Source organism: Symphalangus syndactylus, chromosome 11 (genome assembly GCF_028878055.3).
Source record: "Symphalangus syndactylus isolate Jambi chromosome 11, NHGRI_mSymSyn1-v2.1_pri, whole genome shotgun sequence".
NCBI classification, from domain to species: Eukaryota; Metazoa; Chordata; class Mammalia; order Primates; family Hylobatidae; genus Symphalangus; species Symphalangus syndactylus.
The window spans coordinates 62,615,639-62,636,201 of record NC_072433.2 but is presented as its reverse complement, the minus strand read 5'-3'; the positions used below and the strand labels follow the sequence as shown (position 1 = coordinate 62,636,201).

The 20,563-nt window shown below is 37.8% G+C and overlaps 1 protein-coding gene across 5 annotated transcripts in view; it reads left to right on the top strand.

Annotated features, from left to right (window-relative positions):
- The window catches only part of REXO5 (RNA exonuclease 5), a 48,009-nt gene that overhangs the window by 21,251 nt on the left and 6,195 nt on the right, over positions 1-20,563 (top strand). For all 5 annotated transcript variants that reach the window (XM_055233095.2, XM_055233094.2, XM_063612099.1 and 2 more), the window contains 9 exons: positions 674-762; positions 2,066-2,181; positions 3,292-3,430; positions 3,587-3,681; positions 4,666-4,768; positions 8,316-8,419; positions 9,160-9,280; positions 15,921-16,025; positions 16,502-16,639. In XM_055233095.2, coding sequence (XP_055089070.1) covers positions 674-762; positions 2,066-2,181; positions 3,292-3,430; positions 3,587-3,681; positions 4,666-4,768; positions 8,316-8,419; positions 9,160-9,280; positions 15,921-16,025; positions 16,502-16,639 — 1,010 coding nt within the window. The remainder of the gene's footprint in view (positions 1-673; positions 763-2,065; positions 2,182-3,291; positions 3,431-3,586; positions 3,682-4,665; positions 4,769-8,315; positions 8,420-9,159; positions 9,281-15,920; positions 16,026-16,501; positions 16,640-20,563) is intronic.

The following is a 20,563-nucleotide window of genomic DNA, read 5'->3' as shown; positions in this document are numbered from 1 at the left end:
GATGCTTTTGGGTTTCTGAGCTAAATATGCATGGTTATTGTCTCAGGGTACACAAATAGAGGGAGTACCTTAAATCTATAGCTGAGCCTCTGTAGGAAATATGTGATTCCAGAAAATGCAGGCAAGGCTCTGAATAGATGTTTCAGAGGAATCTCAAGGGTTGAGTTGGGTGGAGGAACGCGTATGGTGAATGTTACTTAAACTTTCTTCCTACTATGAAATCCTTTTAGATCTCCATTATGGTGGAATCACATTCCTATTTTCTCTTCCTGTATTTAGGAAAGAAAGATGCCATATACAGTTATTTGCATACTTTATTCATTCTTTCTTAGTGCTGACATGGAAAGGGCCTAATGACTGGGTTTAGCCATGATTTAGTTATCTCTTTTCTCATGAGGAGGAAAAATTGTTCCTTGGTAACTGCCAGGAAGTTCAAGCCCCAGAATCTCCTCCTAACAGCAAGCCTACATTATTCTTTCAATATAAAAATGAGTAGATGGAGAAAAACTTGAGGACAGAGATTGTATCTTATTTAGTCATTGTATTTCAAGTATCTAACATACCAACATATCTGACTAAAATATCTAGTATTTTAGTTTTACCTGCTTGAATCTAAGAGTGATGTTTACCATCTCTATTCTAAAGGCAAACATTTTCTTCCTTTTTCTCCTAGGTTTTCCTGATTGTGAAAACTTTTTACTTACCAAATGTAATGGTTCTATAGCAGACAATAGTCCTCTCTTTGGACTTGACTGTGAAATGGCACGTACTACTTTTAATTTTTCAATTGGAGTGTTGCAAGCTGAGGTCTAGTAGAAAATGATTTCTTGAGTCTAATGCACTAATGAACGAATACACTAATTTCTAGTATTCTGTTTTAATAGCTGAAAGTAGGTCTTTTTACTCACACTTTAGAAAACTTAGATCTGTATTCCAGGATAAAGAATAAATATCACATAAGTGGCTGGGTGCAGTGGCTCACACCTGTAATCCCAGCACTTTGGGAGGCTGAGGTGGGTGGATCATGAGGTCAGGAGATCAAGACCATCCTGGCCAACATGGTGAAACCCCATCTCTACTAAAAATACAAAAAATTAGCTGGGCATGGCAGCACGCACCTGTAGTCCCAGGTACTCGGGAGGCTGAGGCAGGAGAATCGCTTGAACCCAGGAGGCGGAGGTTGCAGTAAGCCGAGATAGCACCACTGCACTCAAGCCTGGCAACAGAATGAGACTTGATCTCAAAAAAAAAAAATCATGTTTTCCACCTAGTTACTATGTTTAATCAGGTCTTTGCATGTTACTAGAAGTTGATTCCTTGTGTTTGAACAAGTATTTTGTTGTTGCTGCCATGAGGACTTTGCCTTAATTGTTGGTTTGGCTTAGTTTTACGCCTTGAAGATCAGAAATAGGATTTCCCTGCTTAAGTTCCCCTCATGCTTTGCTTTATCTAATTGTAGTAAGCCTCTTTTCAAAAACAGTGCATCCCCTCTCAGTACTCAGGAAACAGTTTCTCAATTCTTAATGGAGTAACTAAGACCTAAAATTTGAGAATCTGACATATCAGGGTGTATATCCTGTCCTTGCCTGTTAGTGGCTATGTCACCTTGGACAAATTCCCCTAACCTATCAGCCTCGGCTTCTCCCTCTGTGAAGTGGGGGTAATAATAAAGCCTACCTCAAAAGGTAATTATGAGAGTGGCATATATAAAATGCTTAGTACAGCACTAGCTGATAATAGAATGGGCTTCATAAAAATTACCTATTAGTGGTATTTAGCATAATACTGGATATAGTACACACTCCATAAATGGTAGATACAATTATTAATATTATTTGCATTCATCTTCCTTGTGCAAATTACACTGTGTTGATCCTCTTAAGTGTAACATTCAGCAGCCTGCCCAGCTTTAATTTCACTCACACTAGATCCTCTAGTAAGCAAGTTTGTGCCATTGCTGCAGGGACCCTGGTAGATTACAGTAGATGGCAGTTGACATACTGTAAATAATAAGAAGAAGCAATAACTTCCACAGTTCAGCAGCCTGACTGTGTTGGTCTTTCAGTGCCTCACATCCAAGGGGAGAGAGCTAACACGCATCTCACTGGTTGCTGAAGGAGGCTGCTGTGTTATGGATGAACTGGTCAAACCTGAAAACAAGATTCTGGACTACCTCACCAGGTATTTTTCACCTTGCCTGCAGCTCTTCTGAGAGCTATCAGACTAGAATAGAATAATACTTAAGAAGAATGGCCCACAGCTTCAGTTTAGTTAGGTTTTATCTACTTAAATATTATCAAAGGTTAGGGCATCACATAGGTATATTTTAATGCTGAAATTGCACAATGTCAGTGTATAATGCTCTTGCCCTTCTTGATCTTCAATCTTCTTGTGATCTTAAGTCAGCCGAATATTATCTTCCTTGTTCTAGAATCTCCCAATTATAATCATTATCTACAACTGCCAAACAGCTGGAGCTTTGCTTTCTGATAAGACCTCATCTGAAAATCTGCAAATCATCATTTGGCAGTCAAGTGATGTTAGAGCTTAATCTGCCTTGACCCCCAAAACACAAACAAATATTTTTCATAACAGAAATTCGAAGCTGAAAATGTTAGTCTACTTTTCCAAAGATTAGCATGTAATCTCAGAATGTACACACAGTGACTAGGCAAGAAGCCAGTGAAACATTACTGTTTTCATCCATTGATGTGGCACCAGTAGATTTGTGACAACTTAGGGACAGAGAGGCAATGATAGTGATAAATACTGTCCTATTAGCAGACTTGACAGTTAGATTCTTAGAGAACAGTCACGTGTGGCAAAGTTGTATGCACAAGCATGTTTGTCACAGTATTGCAAAATTGTGAGTATATAAATGTCTGAAAGTAGGGGATTAGTTAAAATATGCTGTATCTGTATAATGGAATACTCTGTAACCATTTAAAAGGATGTGCTAAATAATTTATTGATGTGAAAATGTGTTTATGACATATTATAAATGATAGATTCATTGTAAAGCAGCTCATGCATTATGATTACATTTTTATAAAAATTAAATATATACCTGAATCTATATCAAAAGTATGGAAGGACATTTACTAAAATGTAAAAAGCGATAATCTCTGGGTGATAGGATTATGACTAATGTTTAATTCTTATTTGTCACTTTGGACACTAAGCATATATATATTAACTGTAATTTTTAAAAATGTTATTTTTAAAATCACTTTCCAGAGAGGAAAACTTGTTAATATCCTAGCCTGTCCATTTCTCTTTTTTTAATGAAAGCTTTTCAGGAATCACGAAGAAGATTCTTAACCCAGTGACGACCAAACTCAAAGATGTACAGAGGCAGTTAAAAGCACTGCTTCCTCCTGATGCTGTGTTAGTGGGTCACTCCTTAGATTTGGATCTCAGAGCACTGAAAGTGAGTATCTGATTTAGGACTTTGCATTTTCAGTATAAATGCCTCTTCCATTTATCTCAAATCTAAAGTCTTGGGCTCTTCTCTGCCACCCTGCTAGCCCACTTGTTTTTTCCTTTAGCATAAGACACTACTCATTTTATTCTCTTTCTTCCTCAGATGATACATCCATATGTTATTGATACATCATTGCTTTATGTCAGAGAGCAGGGCAGAAGATTTAAGCTAAAGTTCTTAGCCAGAGTTATTTTGGGGTAAGTTTGCTTATATACTGTAAAATTGTTCTGACAAACTGCATACAAGTTAGCATATAGTATCTAATTTAATGCATATTGTGAAATTCAGGGTTTCTGCTCTCTGTTTATAAACTTTTTTTTGCATTTCTTATGAAATGAAGAAATTGTAGCAATAGAGACAGGGGTTTACATTCACAGTCAAGGCTTAATGGATAGAACTGAACCATGAAGGCAGAAGAGGTAACCAAAATTTCAAAACATAACATACCTATATGCCTATATAAGATAGTATAACATACTTATACTGTCCTATTGTATTAAGACATATATGTACAAACGTGTTCATTATAACATGGTTTAAAATAGCAAAATAGAAAACCTCAAATATTCTAGAAGTCTGGTTGAGTAAATTATGGTTATCTGTATTATTGAATATTTTGTTGTTCAGAAGAATATGATAAATCTGTTTGTGATATGGAAACCTCTCTAAGACACTCCTGAGAATAAGAGATGCAGAGCAAGATCTATATATGCCTCAATATTTATATGATATAGATTAGATTTAGTTCTATCTATGAATATATACATATATTAAGCTTTTTAAAAACACCTAAGAAAGTATTTAAGTATGTATAGACACTTATATACAAATAAAAAAGTTTCAGGAAGGCAACTTTTAACAATGGTTAGATCTGAGAAATGGGCCTGGCCCATTTCTTAGAGAAGGGCCTGGCCGGGGAGTCAGCCAGAAACTTTTTGTTGGGTAGCCTTTTGTCCAGATGCTATGCTTGCTGTGAACAAAGCCATTCCTGATTGTTTTGCACCCCCAGTTCCTCTCGCAGGGCTTGGCAATTAGCTGGAATAAAGGAACCTTGATTGTTGTGATGCAAATCTAATTATCAGAATTCTAACATTTTATATGTAATTAGAACACTTGAGATGGTTGAAAAAGCCTATCATTAAAAGTGCTTCCAGTATGTCAATTTTATATTGACTTTCCAGGAAGGATATACAGTGTCCAGACAGACTTGGTCATGATGCCACAGAAGATGCTAGAACAATCCTTGAATTGGCTCGGTATTTCCTTAAGCATGGCCCAAAAAAGGTTAGTATCTTTGAGCAGTTCACCTTTTCTTAAAATCATGGGACTAGATCAGATTATCACAGACTACCAACTCCTATTATCTATTTTTATGAAAATGACAGTGTGGGCCGGGTGCAGTGGTTTATGCCTGTAATCCCAGCACTTTGGGAGGCCAGGGCGGGCAGATCACCAGGTCAGGAGTTTGAGACCAGCCCGGCCAATATGGTGAAATCCCGTCTCTACTAAAAATACAAAAATTAGCCAGGTGTGGTGGCACGTACCTGTAGTCCCAGCTACTCCAGAGGCTGAGGCAGGAGAATCGCTTGAACCGGGGAGGCAGAGGTTGCAGGGAGGCAGAGGTTGCAGTAAGCCGAGATTGCACCACTGCACTCCAGCTTAAGTGACAGAGCAAGACTTCAACTCAAAAAAAAAAAAAAAAAGAAAATGGCAGTGTGATTGAAGCCTAGCATGTATTTCAAATTAAGACCTGTATCACTAGCATAATGTAGTGGTTAGGTATATAGTCTCTGAAGTTGGGCTTATCTGTTTTAAAATATATGTTCTACTATGTCTAGCTGTATAATCTAGGGCAATTTCTCTGAACAACATCAGTTTTTGGATCTATAATGTGGGAATACACACTTTTCTGGGATATTGTTGAGAGTAAATGAGATATTGTGTATAAAGTTCTTAGCACAGTGTCTTGAATATACTAAGCACTATACTGGTGGTGTGGTGATTATTGTAGTTAATATTAATAATTATAAAAAATCTGCATAGATTTTTGTCTTCTTGGAGTAGGGGGAGCATACAATTGTTTCAATAGCAGTTCAGTGGGTACAGATTAGAACAACACATAAGGGAGACATGGAAGAGGACATAGTCTCTGACAAACTTTATTATAATGCATTCTAACCTATTAGATTGTCCCATTGCATAGTACATTCCATCATGACTCCATTATGAAATAAATTTTACTCCACATAGAATAATAAGTAACAGCCAGAATAGTCTTTTTTGTCAGGTGGTAGAAAGACATTCTAACAGATCTTTGAGCATATAGATAATAATAGCCACCACTCACTGAGGTCTTAAGTGTACTGTTCTAAAATGCTGTATATACATTATCTTATTTAATCCTCACAACAGCCCTGTGAGTTAACTATTATCATTCCAATTTTATACATGAGCCTTTCGAGGTTACCAAAGGTTAGATAACTTATCTGAGGTCCCACAGCCAGTCAGAGGTGGAACCAGAATTGAAATCCAGGTCTGTCACATTCTGTCTTTTCTGTATACCAGGGGTCAGCAAACTTTTTCTGTAAAGGCCAACTAGTAAATATTGTAGGCTTTGCAGATCATATTGTCTTTATTGCAACTACTCAACTTGCTGTGGTACTTCAAGAGCAGCCATAGACATTATGTCAACACTGGTGGGCACAGCTGAAATAAAACTTTATTTATTTACAAAAAAATATGTATTAGTGTTTGCTAATCTCTGCTCTAAATCACTACAACAGGTTCTAAAACCCTTTTGGTCTCATGACTCTTTTTATATTGTTACCCACACAGTGGTGAGTTCAGTCACTTAGTGGGTGTTAACCCAATGACCACTACCAAGGAATTTTTTTTTTTTTTTTTGAGACAGAATCTCACTCTGTTTCCCAGGCTGGAGTGCAGTGGTGCGATCTCTCTTCACTGCAGCCTCTGCCTCCCCAGTTCAAGTTATTCTCCTGCCTCAGCTTCCCGAGCAGCTGGGATTACAGGTGCCTGCCACCACACCTTGCTGATTTTTTTTTTTTTTTTTTTTTTTACTGGAGATGGGGTTTCACTATGTTGGCCAGGCTGGTCTCAAACTCCTAACCTCAGGTGATCCACCCATCTCAGCCTCCCAAAGTGCTGGGATTACAGGCGTGAGTCACTGTGCCTGGCCCAGGAGGATTTAACAAGGGGATTTTATTACTTTGCAACAAGTAAGAACACCAGGGATAGTTCCCAAAGCACTATCTCCCCAAATGAAGGCAAAAGCAGGGCTTTTACTTTGCTAGTTGGCTGAGTCATTGCATGTAAAGGCAGGGTTTGTTCCTTGACACATGCATGTATAGAAAATGGAGAATAAGTTCCTCCCTAGGTTAGATTTTTAGTATGGTAATGCAGAGAGTTTGCCAAGTTCATCTCTAACTTCAGGCGTCTCTGGTTCCAGCTGGTTTTTGTCTTGCTGTAGCTAGTGGTCTTCCTGTACTCTTTTGAAACAACAAGGTGCAACAGGGGTTACACTTTTATAGTGTGCACCTGAAGACCCAGGGACTCTGGGTTACAATATCTATCAACATTTACCATATTAGAAATTAAATAAATTTTTAATATTAGTTTAAGATAAATAAAAAACCATTATATGTTAACACAAGTCACTTTTTTTCTTTTTCTTTTTTTTTTTTTTTTTTTTTTGAGATGGGGTCTCACTGTGTTGCCTAAGCTGGACTGGAAATCCTGGGCTCAAGGGATCCTCCTACTTCAGCCTCCTGAGTAGCTGGAACTTACAGTATATACAGCCACTCTGTCCAGCTACAAATAACTTACTTTTATGGAAAAAAGAATTTTCCATAAAAATTAGTGGAAAGAACATCATTGTTTTAGGTATTTTTGTGAAACCTTTTAATATGTAGCTTAATAGAAAACAAGTGGCTTTTCATATCTGCTTTCACATTCAGTCTGTTATGTCACATAGTTGGAGAAGGAAGGACCTCACCCCTTGTGAGAAGATGTCTGGAAACCCCAGGATTCTCAAACCACACTTGGGGCACTTAATTATGCTTGATTTCCAGTGAAAATTGTATCTCACTTGGATAAAAACTAACCAAATCTGAATTAAGCATGGGCTTTAGTTAATAATAATGCATTACTGTTGGTTCATTAATTGTGACAAATGCACCATACGAATCTATTACTAATAGGTAAAAATGGGGGTATGCTATATGGGAACTCTGTACTATTTTCATAATTTTTCTGTAAATCTAAACTGATTCTAAAAAAAAAGTTTATTTTTAAAAATTTGTAACTTTAAAAATTATTCTGTCTACATCACAACTCCCTGGTGGGCTCCCACTTTATGGAAGGAGAAGAAATAACTAGAATAGACTTCTCATGATTTTGTATTAAACTAATAAATAGTCTTTTTAAAAAATTTTCCTGTAAAAGCCATTCTTTTATCATTTCCAAAATTGCATGTTTGCAGAGAAATAAATTTTAAGTGACTGACTATTGGATGAGTGATGAGCCAAAATTGTCATCCTTTTTCAATCAGCCCTACTTGGCCCTTCCCCATATTCATGTAACAACATTAGTAGCTGATAACAGATTGCCATTCTTGGCTAAGCAGCCATAAACCATCTGGTAACTATTGAAGCCATCCCTGGGCTGTGGCAATGGCAAAGCCACTGCCTAAGAAAACAGAGAACATTATTCAAGTGGATTTTTTGCTTTTTGTTGTTGTTGCTTTATTTTGTATTTATTTGAGCATCAGATGCTCTGCAAGAAATTATATTTTTACCACTTTATTTTCTTCAAGATTGCAGAACTAAATCTAGAAGCACTAGCTAATCACCAAGAAATACAAGCAGCAGGCCAAGAGCCTAGAAACACAGCAGAAGTACTTCAGCACCCAAACACAAGGTAATATTTTCAGTTTGAAACAAGATCAAAGACAAATGGAGTATCTAGTTTCTTATTTAACAACACCTGAGAATGTTTATATCCTCTTTTGAGTCTATTAAAAACTATTTACCAAAAAATGATAACATCTATCACAAAAACCATGGAAAAAATACCACCTTCTAGCCTTAATATATAGTATTTAATTTCTAATTTTCTGAATCTAGTGGCTGGTCTAAAATGATATCCTTGACCAAAAATAAAAAAAAGAAAAACAATTGGAATACGTTGAACCTAGGTAGCACTGGGAAAGATGATAGACTAGTTGGTATTTTGGCTAGAAGAGTCAATCTGTAGCCTTGTTGTATTGCCCAGACTATGAAAGACACACACAGAGACTCAAAAGGGTTTTGTCTTCAGACTATAGCGAATGTATCGGATCTTTAGAATTTTGCCTAAACTTTTGATAGAGAGCTTTGGGTATATTTCTTGTTTATTATCCTTCCTCTCTCTATTGAAGCAACACTGTCCAAAACAATTTTCTATGATGATGAAAGTGCTCTACATCTGTGCTATCTGGTTTGGTAGCTGCTAGTCACATTTGACTAGTGCAGTTGAGGAACTGAATTTTTAATTTAATTTTAATTTTAATAGCTATATATTTCTAGTGGCTACCATATTGTATAATGCAGGTATAGAGAAGTAACTGTCAGGTTCTGGAAAACTGTTGTTCTTACCTTAACTCTTCTACTTCTTTATAGTGTTTTAGAATGCTTGGATTCAGTGGGTCAGAAGCTTCTTTTTTTGACCCGGGAGACAGATGCTGGTGAACTTCCATCTTCCAGAAATTGTCAAACTATTAAGTGTCTTTCAAATAAAGAGGTGAGTGGCCTGCTGAACCTTTGCAGGTTATATTCAAAGCAGAGGGGAATGTAGCCCTTTGCACCCCATGCCAGTGTCAAGCTTTTTTTCATCAGCAACCCTGGCTACAGTTAGCAAGCCTGGCTTCTGTCTCACATCTTGTATGGAGTACCTAAGTCCTCATAGGAGCAGAACTATCAGCTGCCAATGCCTGCTTCCAGAGCCCAGCAGGCCTCTGGCTTTGGCCTTGCATACATCTTTGAGTTTCTGTTGTGTTTCTGGTTCATGGAAACGTTTACCTTGGTTTTGAGCCTGGCTATATCTTTTCGATTTTTTCCTTTTTATATTTTATGTATCATTGCTGTATGTTAAGTCAGAGAGGCTACATCAAACATGAGCTTATTATGTTATCATATTCAGAAGATCTGTGTTTTTTTGGTTTTTTTTTTAACATTTTGTTTGGAAATAATTTCAACCTTACAGAAAGCGTGCCTGAATGGTAGAACACCTGTATGCTTTCTATCTAGATTCACCTTTTTTAGCACTCTGCCCCAGTTGCTTTATTATTTTATATATACCCTCATGCTTACGCTCTCTCATGTACACACTCTGTCTTTCTTCCTCTCTGTATGACATTTCCTGAACCATTTGAGAGTAAGCTGCATATATCATGGCCCTAAACACTTCAGAGTGTATTTCATGAGAATAAAAATACTATTTTATATAACCACATCTTAACATAGTTACCAATTTTAGTAAATCTAATATTGTCCTGGTACCTTTATCTACTTGTCATCTGTATTCTAATTTTCTTGGTTGACCAAATAATGTCTTTATAGCATGTCTTTTCCCTTTAGAACAGTATCATTTCTAGGGTCATGTATTACAATTACTTGTCATATCTTTTTAGTCTCCTTTAAAGCTGGAACAGTTCCTCAACCTTTCTTTGTCTTTCATAACCTTAATATTTTTTGAGTAATGCATGCCCCTCTCCCTTTTTTAACAGAGTTTTGCTTATTTTAGGTTTGTGTGGTGTTTGCTCATGATTAAATTCAGATTATGCATTCTTAGCCAAATTTCTTGGGGTGTTGCATTCAGAGGCAGTTATTACTCATCTGCCCCTCTTTTGTGCTGTTGATTTTGATCACCTGGTCAAGGTGTTGTCTGCTTTCTCTATTGCAGAGTTCTTGTTTTTTCTCTTAATTCTAATAAATATGTGGGGAGATATTTTAAGAACATGCCAGTATCACTTGAGCGCAGGAGGTTGAGGCTGCAGTGAACTATGATCGTACCACTACACTCCAGCCTGGGATTACAGTTGTGAGCCACTAGGCTTGGCCAAGTGTTCCTTTTTTATGTGTCTTTTGCTTGAGCTTGTTGAGCTTTTGCAATTTGCAGGTTTATCGTTTTCATCAAATTAGAAAAAATGTTGACCATTATTTCTCCCCATTATTTTTTCTTTCACCACTCTCCCCTCCTTTGGGCACTCCCACTACATATGTATTAGGCCTTTTAAAGTTGTCCCATAGCTCACTGATGTGCTGTTCATGTTTTTTCCAGTTTTTTTTCCTCTCTGTTTTATTTTAGATTGTTTCCATTGCTATGTCTTAGGTTTCTAATTCTGCTGCAGTATCTAATCTACTGATAATCCAATCTAGTGTACTTTCACCTCACACATTGTATTTTTTACCTCTAGAAGTTAACTTTTGTTCTATTTTGTATCTTCCATGTGTCTAGTTAACATTCAGACTTTCCTCTAGCTTCTTAAATTCTAGAATATAGTTACAATAACTATTTTAACATCTTCTCTATTAATTTGATAATCTGTGTCATTTTTAGATTAACTTAAATTGATTGTTTTTCTCCTTATTATGGACTGTATTTCATTCTTCTTTGCAGCCTGGTAGTTTTTTGTATTGGGTGCCAGACACAGTGAATTTTAATTCGTTGGGTGCTATATATTTTTGTATTTCTATAAATATTTGTGAGCTTTGGTCTGGGATGTGGTAAAGTTACTTGGAAACACTTTGGTCCTTTTGGATCTTCTTTCTTTCTTTTCTTCCTTCTTTTCTTATCTTTCTTTTCTTTTCTTTCTTATGTTGCCCAGGCTGGTCTCAAACTCCTGGCCTCAAGTAATCCACCCACTTCAGCATTCCAAAGTGCTGGGATTACAGGGGTGAGCCACTATGCCTGGCCAGATCCTTTTGAATTCTTGCTTTTAAGGTTTGTTAGGTGGAACCAGAGTAAATTTTATCCCACTACTGAAGCAGAACCATACTAAGTACTTAATCTCCATAAATTATGAGATTTTACACTCTAACTTTTTGGAATCTAAACCATTCCTGGCCTTGTGTTAGCCCTTGTGATTGTTTCCTCTAATCCTTTTGGGCATCCTTTCCTTGACCTTGCATAGTTTACTTACATGGATACACTAATCCCTACTCAACTGAATATTTGAGGGGGATTATTTATAGATCTATTGGTTTCCTATCTTTAAGGATCACTGTCCTTCATTTTCCAATATCCTGAGAACTGCCGTTCTTAGGAATTTTTTTCTTTTTTCTGAACCCTTATATGGGCCTCAAGGGCTATTTGGGCATTATTATTGTTATTTTAATAGACTTTTATTTTTAGAGCAGTTTTAGGTTCACAACAATATTAAGTGGAAAGTATAAGCTGGGTGCAGTAGCTTACACCTGTAATCTCAGGACTTTGGGAGGCTGAAGTAGGTGGATCTCTTGAGTCCAGGAGTTTGAGACTGACCTGGGCAACATGGCGAAACACTGTCCCTACAAAAAATTAGCCAGGCCTGGTAGCACATGCCTATGGTCCCAGCTGCTCAGGAGGCTGAGATGGGAGGATTGCTTGAGCCCAGGAGGTGGAGGTTGCAGTGACTGACGTATGATTGCACTACTGCACTCCAGCCTGGCGACAGAGACCGTGTCTCAAAAAAAAGAAAGTACAGAGAGTTCCCATTTACCCCCACACCCACCCACACAAACAACTTCCACCACTATCAACAACCTGTACCTGGGTAGTACATTTGTTAAAATCAATGAACCCACTATGACATATAATTACCAAAGTCCATAGTTTATGTTAGGGTTCTGTCTTGGTGTTGACAAATGTATAGGGACATATATCCACCATTATAGTATCATACAGAATAGTTTCATTGACCTAAAAATCTGTGATGAATGTGCTCTGCCTGTTGGAAACCACTGATTTTTTTTTACTATCTCCATAATTTTACCTGTTTTAGAATGTTACATAGTTGGAATCATATAGTATGTAGCTTTTTCAGACTGGCTTCTTTCACTTAGTATATGTATTTAAGTTTTCTCCATGTCTTTTCACTGCTTTATAGTTTTTTTTCCTTTTTAACACTGAATAACTATGCATTACCTAGATTTACCACAATTTATCCATTCACCTGCTGATAGACATCTTGGCTGCTTCCAAGTTTTGGCGATTATGGACAAAGTTGCTGTAAATGTCTGTGTGCAGGTTTTCATGTGTACATAAGTTTCAAACACATTTGGGCAAATACCAAAGAGTGCAAATTTCTAGATTGTATAGTAAGAGTATGTCTAGTCTTGTAAGAAACTGCTGAACTTCTGAAGTGTCTATGATTTTGCATTCCTACCAGCGGTGAATGAGAGCTCCTGTTGCTCCACATTCTTTTCAGCATTTGATGGTGTCAGTGTTTTGTTGGGTTTTGGCTATTCTGATGGATATGTATTAGTATCTCATTGTTTTAATTTGCAGTCCCCTAATGACATGTAATGTGAAGCATCTTTTCATATGCTTATTTGCTATATGTATATCTTCTTTGGTGAAGTGTCTGTTCAACTCTTTCGCCCATTTTTAAAATTGGATTGTTCATGTTCTTATTGGTGAGTTTTAATAGTTCTTTGTATATTTGGATAACAGTCCTTTAACAGATAAGTCTTTTCCAAATATTTTCTCCGAGTCTAGCTTGTCTTCTCATTCTCTTTATTGTGCATTTTTTATAGTTTCTTAGGTGTTTGAGGAGAGAGGGTAACTCTAGTCTTTGTTATTCAGTCTTGGCTGGGGATGGAAATCCTTGTAAGTTGCATTTGAGAAATTTAATGGCAATCTAATTTTCTTGGCCTTTTAAGTTATTTTTACTGAGGATTTATTTTTCGCTTTTTGTTTAAAGTCTAATTGTTTTACTAAGCTACGTCTCAGAGTTGATAATTCCAAGTCACTTTTTCTTGGTACCCAAGGCCCCTTTCAATATTTAGGTTATAGTTTCTTTTATTTCCAGAAGGTTTTCTTGGATTGTATTTTCAAGTATTTGGTTCCATTGCTTTAATTTTCTTCCTGATGGACTTCACTTATGCATGTATGTTGTCCCCGTTGGCCTATCTTTCACTCACCTACTTTCTCTCTGATCTTTTTGATTTCATTTGTATACTCCTAATTCTTTCCATGCTTTTCATTAATGCCCTTCATTAAAATTTCACTTGAATCTGTTCTTTCTTGACAACTTGTAGTTGCTCTTTCATATCCTCAAATGCTTGGCTGCTAATATTCAATTCAGTTTAGACCGTAATGTTAACTGTATCCTTTAGCCCCATGGTTGATTTTTTTTTTAGGGGGAATAATTTTCATCAGTTGAAATGCTTCGATTCTCACTTTATTTCTTGGTTTTGGTTTTTGTTTTTGAGACAGGGTCTTGCTCTATTGCCCAGGCTGGAGTGCAGTGGCATGAGCAGAGCTCACTGCAGCCTTGACCTCCGGGCTCAAGCGATCCTCCTGCCTCAGCCACCCGAGTAGCTGGGACTACAGGCATGTGCCACCATGCCTGGCTAATTTTTAAATTTTTTATAGAGATGAGGTCTCATTATGTTGCCCAGGCTCATCTCAAACTCCTGAGCTCAAAATATCTTCCCACCTTGGCTTCCCAAAGTGCCAGGATCACAAGCATGCGCCACTGCACCCAGCTGTTGCTGTTTTTTTAATAGTAGTTTAGATTAATATGGTCTACTATTTTCTAATTTTACTGATTTGTTTTTGGACAAGGTTTTCATTCAAGAGCATCTCTTTTGTTCTGCCTTCCTCAATGCAGTTTTTTCTTCTTTTTTTGTGCTTTTCCTCTACTTATCAAGGGATTCTCTCTCCCTTTCCTCTCCTGCCTCTCTTCTTATTGTAGTAAAAAACATAAAATTTACCATCTTAACTGTTTTTAAGTATATAGTTCAGTAATGTTAAGTATATTTATATTCTTGTGAAAGGGATCTTAGAACTTTTTTATTTTGCAGAAGTGAAACTTGGGCTACGTTTCTTTGTATGCCTTGTGACTTATTGTTGTTGGTATTGTTGAGGCTTGGGCATTTGAATAAATACCCAATTGTTGTCTTTACAGACTGCTTCGTGCAGGGGAAGACCTTCACCAATCAGCCTAGTTAGAGATTTCATGACCTCCCAAACCTGTTCTGGAGATTTGTCTTCTCTGGGGTTATGCATGTGCCTTTAGTTGTTCCCTGAGCCCCTTGTCCCTACTTCTTTTCAGAGCCCATAATCTCTGTCTTCCCCTGGTTTCTTACTGCAGCTCTAACATGCCATGGTGATCATATCTGTTTTCAGTGGCTTCCAAACAAGGCCTTCTTCAGTCCTGTAAGCCTTCCGAGTCACGCAAGACAGAAAATAGTCCCTCAGATAGCCCCCACACTACCCAGAACATTGGACACATGGTCCCCTCTCTTTTTTTCCATCCCAAGAGAGGATCTGTGGTATGGGAGAAGCCATATTATGTCAGATAGGGAGAGGTGTAGATGGGACCACAAAACATCACAAATTTTCCTTTCCCATTTACTGGAAACCCTTCTTGGTTTCATGCTGGTCTAGGTGCTATATAGCTTCTCATCCAGTCTCTACAGTTCTCTCAAAGGTGTTCTGGTTCATATATTGTTGTTAACTCATTGTCTCTGTGAGAGTAAGAGGCTGAAGTGAAGCTTCCTAGTTCTCCATTTCCACAATGATGGTGTGGTGTTGTGGGAAGGGAGGAATTTACAATATTGTTCAGAAGGGTTGGCATTCTTCACAGCAGTGTCTCCAAGGAGTACCACCTTTTCTCTATATATCTGATTCTTCTCCAGAAGCATGGCTTCTCTGAGGCTGCCAAGCCTCTTGCTTGTAGTCAAGTGCTGAGAAATGTCAAAATCATGACCCATGTTCCTTATTTGGCATTTAATTGGAGTTTTTATTTTGGGTTTTTTTTGTGCTTCATCTAATTCTTCCATTCCCCTTGATTTTTTTTTTTTTAACCAAATCTATTGAGCCTCCTTTCCCTTGCTTTCCCTACTCACAGGCTTACAGCAATTTACAATAGTGGGAGTTACACTTATTTATTTAATTACAGGTCATTTGAAAATTTTTGTAATAGCCCTTGTCTCTTAGTAATGCCGAAGGTATGGCTCATATGTATTTTATTTTTATTTTTTTTATTGATTCTGTGGTTCTTTGGGGAAGCTGTGTGGTTTCACCATTTTCCTCCAGACCTGGAAGTCAGCCCCATATTACCTTTCAGTATGCGTAAAAAGACAACTACTGTTTATATTATTGTGGCTCATATCCAGGAGCCACAATAGAGTATGAGGTTCCTACCTTATCCAGGCTGTGCTGTTCTCTACAGGTTCTTGAGCAGGCCAGAGTGGAAACCCCCCTGTTTCCCTTCAGCATTGTTCAGTTCTCTTTTAAGGCCTTTTCACCTGTCCTCACTGAGGAGATGAACAAAAGGGTAAGTGAATGGGTTCTGCTGAATGATTTATTTAGTGACTTATTATAACCTCTCATCATTAAGGAAAGTAATACATGCTTTATTTAATTTGTTGTGTTTTTCTCTAGATTTTTACTATCTGCATATTAACATTTAAAAATATTTTTATAAAAATGGGAATCAGAGTATGCATACTGTTTTGCAACTTTATTTTTTCATTTAACAGTATATCTCATACATCTTTCTGTATCACTACATATCTTATTTCCCTTGTTTTTAAAGGCTACATAGTATTCTGCTATATGATATACTTATTAACAACATTTGTGCTTTATACATTTTTGCTATTACAAATAATACTTCAGTGAACATCCTTGGACATTTGGCAAGTGTTTATATCAAAAAAATATTTGATGAATAATCCCATGCATTGACTCATGATTTCAGTTCTCTTTCCATATTCATTCCCATACTGTATTCTGTTGTTTTTCCTACAGATGAGGATCAAGTGGACAGAGATATCAACTGTCTATGCTGGGCCATTTAGCAAAAATTGCAATCTCAGGGCTCTGAAGAGGCTGTTTAAGAGCTTTGGCCCAGTCCAGTCAATGACTTTTGTTCTTGAAACCCGTCAGGTAAGACCGGAAAATTCAGATTTCAATTTTCTAGATTAGTGTTAGACATTCAGGTGACTGCTTGGGTCATGCAGATAGCAAATATTCGTGAAGTAAGCTTGATTGCTACCAACTGGAGTGCGAGACATACACTAATGAGAGCAGTTGTTGACCCACAAGAATGTATACCCAGTATTGTGAGATCTTTCGTTGTGTGTGTTTAAAGAATTGAGAAATCTGGCTGGGCGCGGTGGCCTATACCTGTAATCCCAGCACTTTGGGAGTTTGAGGATGGAGGATTGCTTGAGCCCAGGAGTTCAAGACCAGCCTGGGCTATATAGTGGGACCACATTGCCACAAACAATTTAAAAACAAGAATTGAGAAATCTGTCAGTTTTCATATGTTGGCTCCCATTTCTCAAAATCAGGCCATACGAAAAAATATGTCTGCTGGTTGAATATAACCTGTGGTCCTTATGATTGTACCTTAGCTTTAAATGATAAAATACTCCTTCAAAAAGAGAAGTAACTTTCATATCTTAGAAAGTTACTTCTTGGCCGGGCGCGGTGGCTCAAGCCTGTAATCCCAGCACTTTGGGAGGCCGAGGCGGGCGGATCACGAGGTCAGGAGATCGAGACCATCCTGGCTAACACGGTGAAACCCTGTCTCTACTAAAAATACAAAAAATTAGCCGGGCGTGTTGGCGGGCGCCTGTAGTCCCAGCTACTCGGGAGGCTGAGGCAGGAGAATGGCGTGAACCCGGGAGGCGGAGCTTGCAGTGAGCCGAGATCGCGCCACTGCACTCCAGCCTGGGGGACAAAGAAAGACTCCGTCTCAAAAAAAAAAAAAAGAAAGTTACTTCTTTTTTTTTTTTTTTTTTTTTTTTCTTGAGACGGAGTCTCGCTCTGTCGCCCAGGCTGGAGTGCAGTGGCACAATCTCGGCTCACTGCAAGCTCCGCCTCCCGGGTTCACGCCATTCTCCTGCCTCAGCCTCTCCGAGTAGCTGGGACTACAGGTGCCCGCCACCACGCCCGGCTAATTTTTTTGTATTTTTAGTAGAGACGGGGTTTCACTGTGGTCTCGATCTCCTGACCTCGTGATTTGCCCGCCTCGGGCTCCCAAAGTGCTGGGATTACAAGTGTGAGCCACCACGCCCGGCCGAAAGTTACTTCTTTTTTTTACATTACAGAGTAGGCTCATGGCTTGCTTGGTTAAGATAGAGGAGGAAGATTATGGGAGGGATTTTGTTGTTATTGTTATCTCTTATCTCTTAGGGTAAGTTTTTGGTATTGTAGGTTTGTATTTACATAAAAGCCCTTTAAAGAGATTAGTTTTACTTTAACAAAAATAATACTTGCATATGGTTTTAAAGATTTATATAGTTCAAAAGGACTTCACAAGTTATGTCTCCATCTTCACAGTTATAACAATACCATATCAATAGATAAAGTTTATATGTGAAGCAATAACATCATAAGCATATAGAGACATGGAAGAAATCATGAAAAGAAAAATGGAAACAATGTAATATAGGATGTCTGTAGAATGATATACAGTAAAGGTAACAATGGAGGCCTCCAAGGGGAAGAATTAGGCAGCTAGCTAATGGGATTAGGGGAAGACTTCACTGTAAATATATTGTTCCTTTAGAATTCGGAACTAGGTAACTATTAAACTGGTGTATTACAATGTATGAAAGTGAAGTAAAAACACTTCTAAAGTGATCTAAGTGCAGGATCCTAGATATTTTAAAATGTGCTGTCTCCAAATTTTTAAATTTAATTTTTATTTTATTTTTATTTTTGAGACAGAGGCCCAGGCTGCAGTGCAGTGGTGCCATCTTGGCTCACCACAGCCTCTGCCTCCCCAGTTCAAATGATTTCTCATGCTTCAGCCTCCCAAGTAGTTGGGACTATAGGTGTGCACCCCCACGCCTGGCTAATTTTTGTATTTTTAGTAGAGACTGGGTTTCACCATATTGGCCAGGCTGGTCGCGAACTCCTGACCTCAAGTGATCCACCTCCCAAAGTGCTGGGATTACAGGCATGAGCCACTGCATCCAGCTTCAAATCTTTTATTAATGGCTTTTCTATGACTAAAAATACAAATACAAAGATTGTCCCTGAGAAGATGAATTGGGGGATGAGAAGTGTATAGCAAGGGACTATAACATCTTCCTAAGTCTTTTTCTTGGCCCCTTTTTTTGGTTGGGGGGTGGCAGGTAAAATACATATAAAATAAAATGTACCTTTTTAACCATTTTTAAGTGGCATTCAGTACATTGATATTGTGCAGCTATCATCACCATCCATCTCCAGAACTTTTTCATCATCACAAACTGAAATTTCCTGTTAAGCAATAATTTCCTATTACCCCTTCCCCCAGCCCCTGGTAATCGTTGTTTTACTTTCTGTCTTTATGAATCTGACTACTCTGTGTACCTCACATAAGTGGAATCATACAATATTTGTCCTTTTGTGTCTGGTTTATGCATGTCTTCAAGGTTCATTCATGTTGTAGCATGTATTAGAATTTCATTTTCAAGGCAAAATAATATTCCATTTCATGTATATACCACATTTTGGTTATCCATTTGTTGATGGACATTTGGGTTGTTTCTACCCTTTTTTTTTTTTTTTTTTTGAGATAGGGTCTTGCTCACCCAGGCTGGAGTTCAGTGGCGTGATCACAGCTCACTACAGCCTCAACCTCCTGGGCTCGAGCAATCCTCCCACCTCAGCCTCCGGCTGGGACCACAGGCATGCACCACCACGCCCGGCTAATTTTTTGTAAGACAGGGTCTCTCTGTGTTGCCCAGGCTGATCTTGAACTCCTGGACTCGAGATCCACCCACCTTGGCCTCCCAAAGTTCTTGGATTACAGGCGTGAGCCACTGTGCCTGACCCTGGGTTGTTTCTACCTTTGACTATGATGAATAATGTTGCTCTGAACATGGTTGTACACATATCTGTTCAAGTCCCTGCTTTCAGTTCTTCTGGGCATATACCCAGAAATGGAATTGATGGATCAAATGGTAATTCTATGTTTAATTTTTTGAGGAACCATTATACTGTTTTCCACAGTGGCTATACCATTTTACATTCCTACCAGCAAAGAACAAAGGTTCCAACTTATCTACATCTTCACTGACACTTGTTTTCTATTTTATTTAATAATAGCCATCCTAATGGATGTGAAATGGTATCTCATTTGGGTTTGATTCGCGTTTCCCTAATGATTAGTGATGTTGAGTGTCGCAGGCAATTTGTACATCTTTTACAGCAATGTCTATTCACTTGTTTGCCCTTTTCCTGTCTTATTTTTTTTTTTCAGTTCCAGCTACTCTGCAATGTTTGCCCATTTTTAAATCAGGTTGTTTGGCTTTTTTATTGTTGAATTGTAGGATTTCTCTGTACATTCTGGATATTAATCTTTTATTAGATATGTGATTGCAACTATTTCTCCATTCTGTGGATTGCTTTTTGACACTGCTGTTAGTGTCCTTTGATATACAAAAAGGTTTTAATTTTTATGAAGTCTAATTTGTCTATTTTTAATTTTTTTGCCTGTCTTTGATGTCATATTCAAGAAACCATTGCCAAATCCAGTGTTATGAAACTTTTCTATGGGAAGGCTTTTATCTCCATATTGATGCTATGGCTCAGATAATCACAAAGATTTAGTTACTCCGAGTTACCAAACAGAAAAGCAGACCATTTGAAAATGTAGCCTATCCAGTGGAAGAACTTATCCTTCCCAAGCTTATAAAGTTAAGCTAAAAGACAAATGGGAATCTCTGCCCATGTCTTGCAGTGAAGACTTTAGTGATGCATAATAAATATTATGAAAAGCCTGTTGGGTAGTTCCATTTTAAATGACAAAGGTTATTTGTTGTCTGAAAGCTAGTTTCTGAACTTTGATGATCCCATTTAAAGTTGACAGTT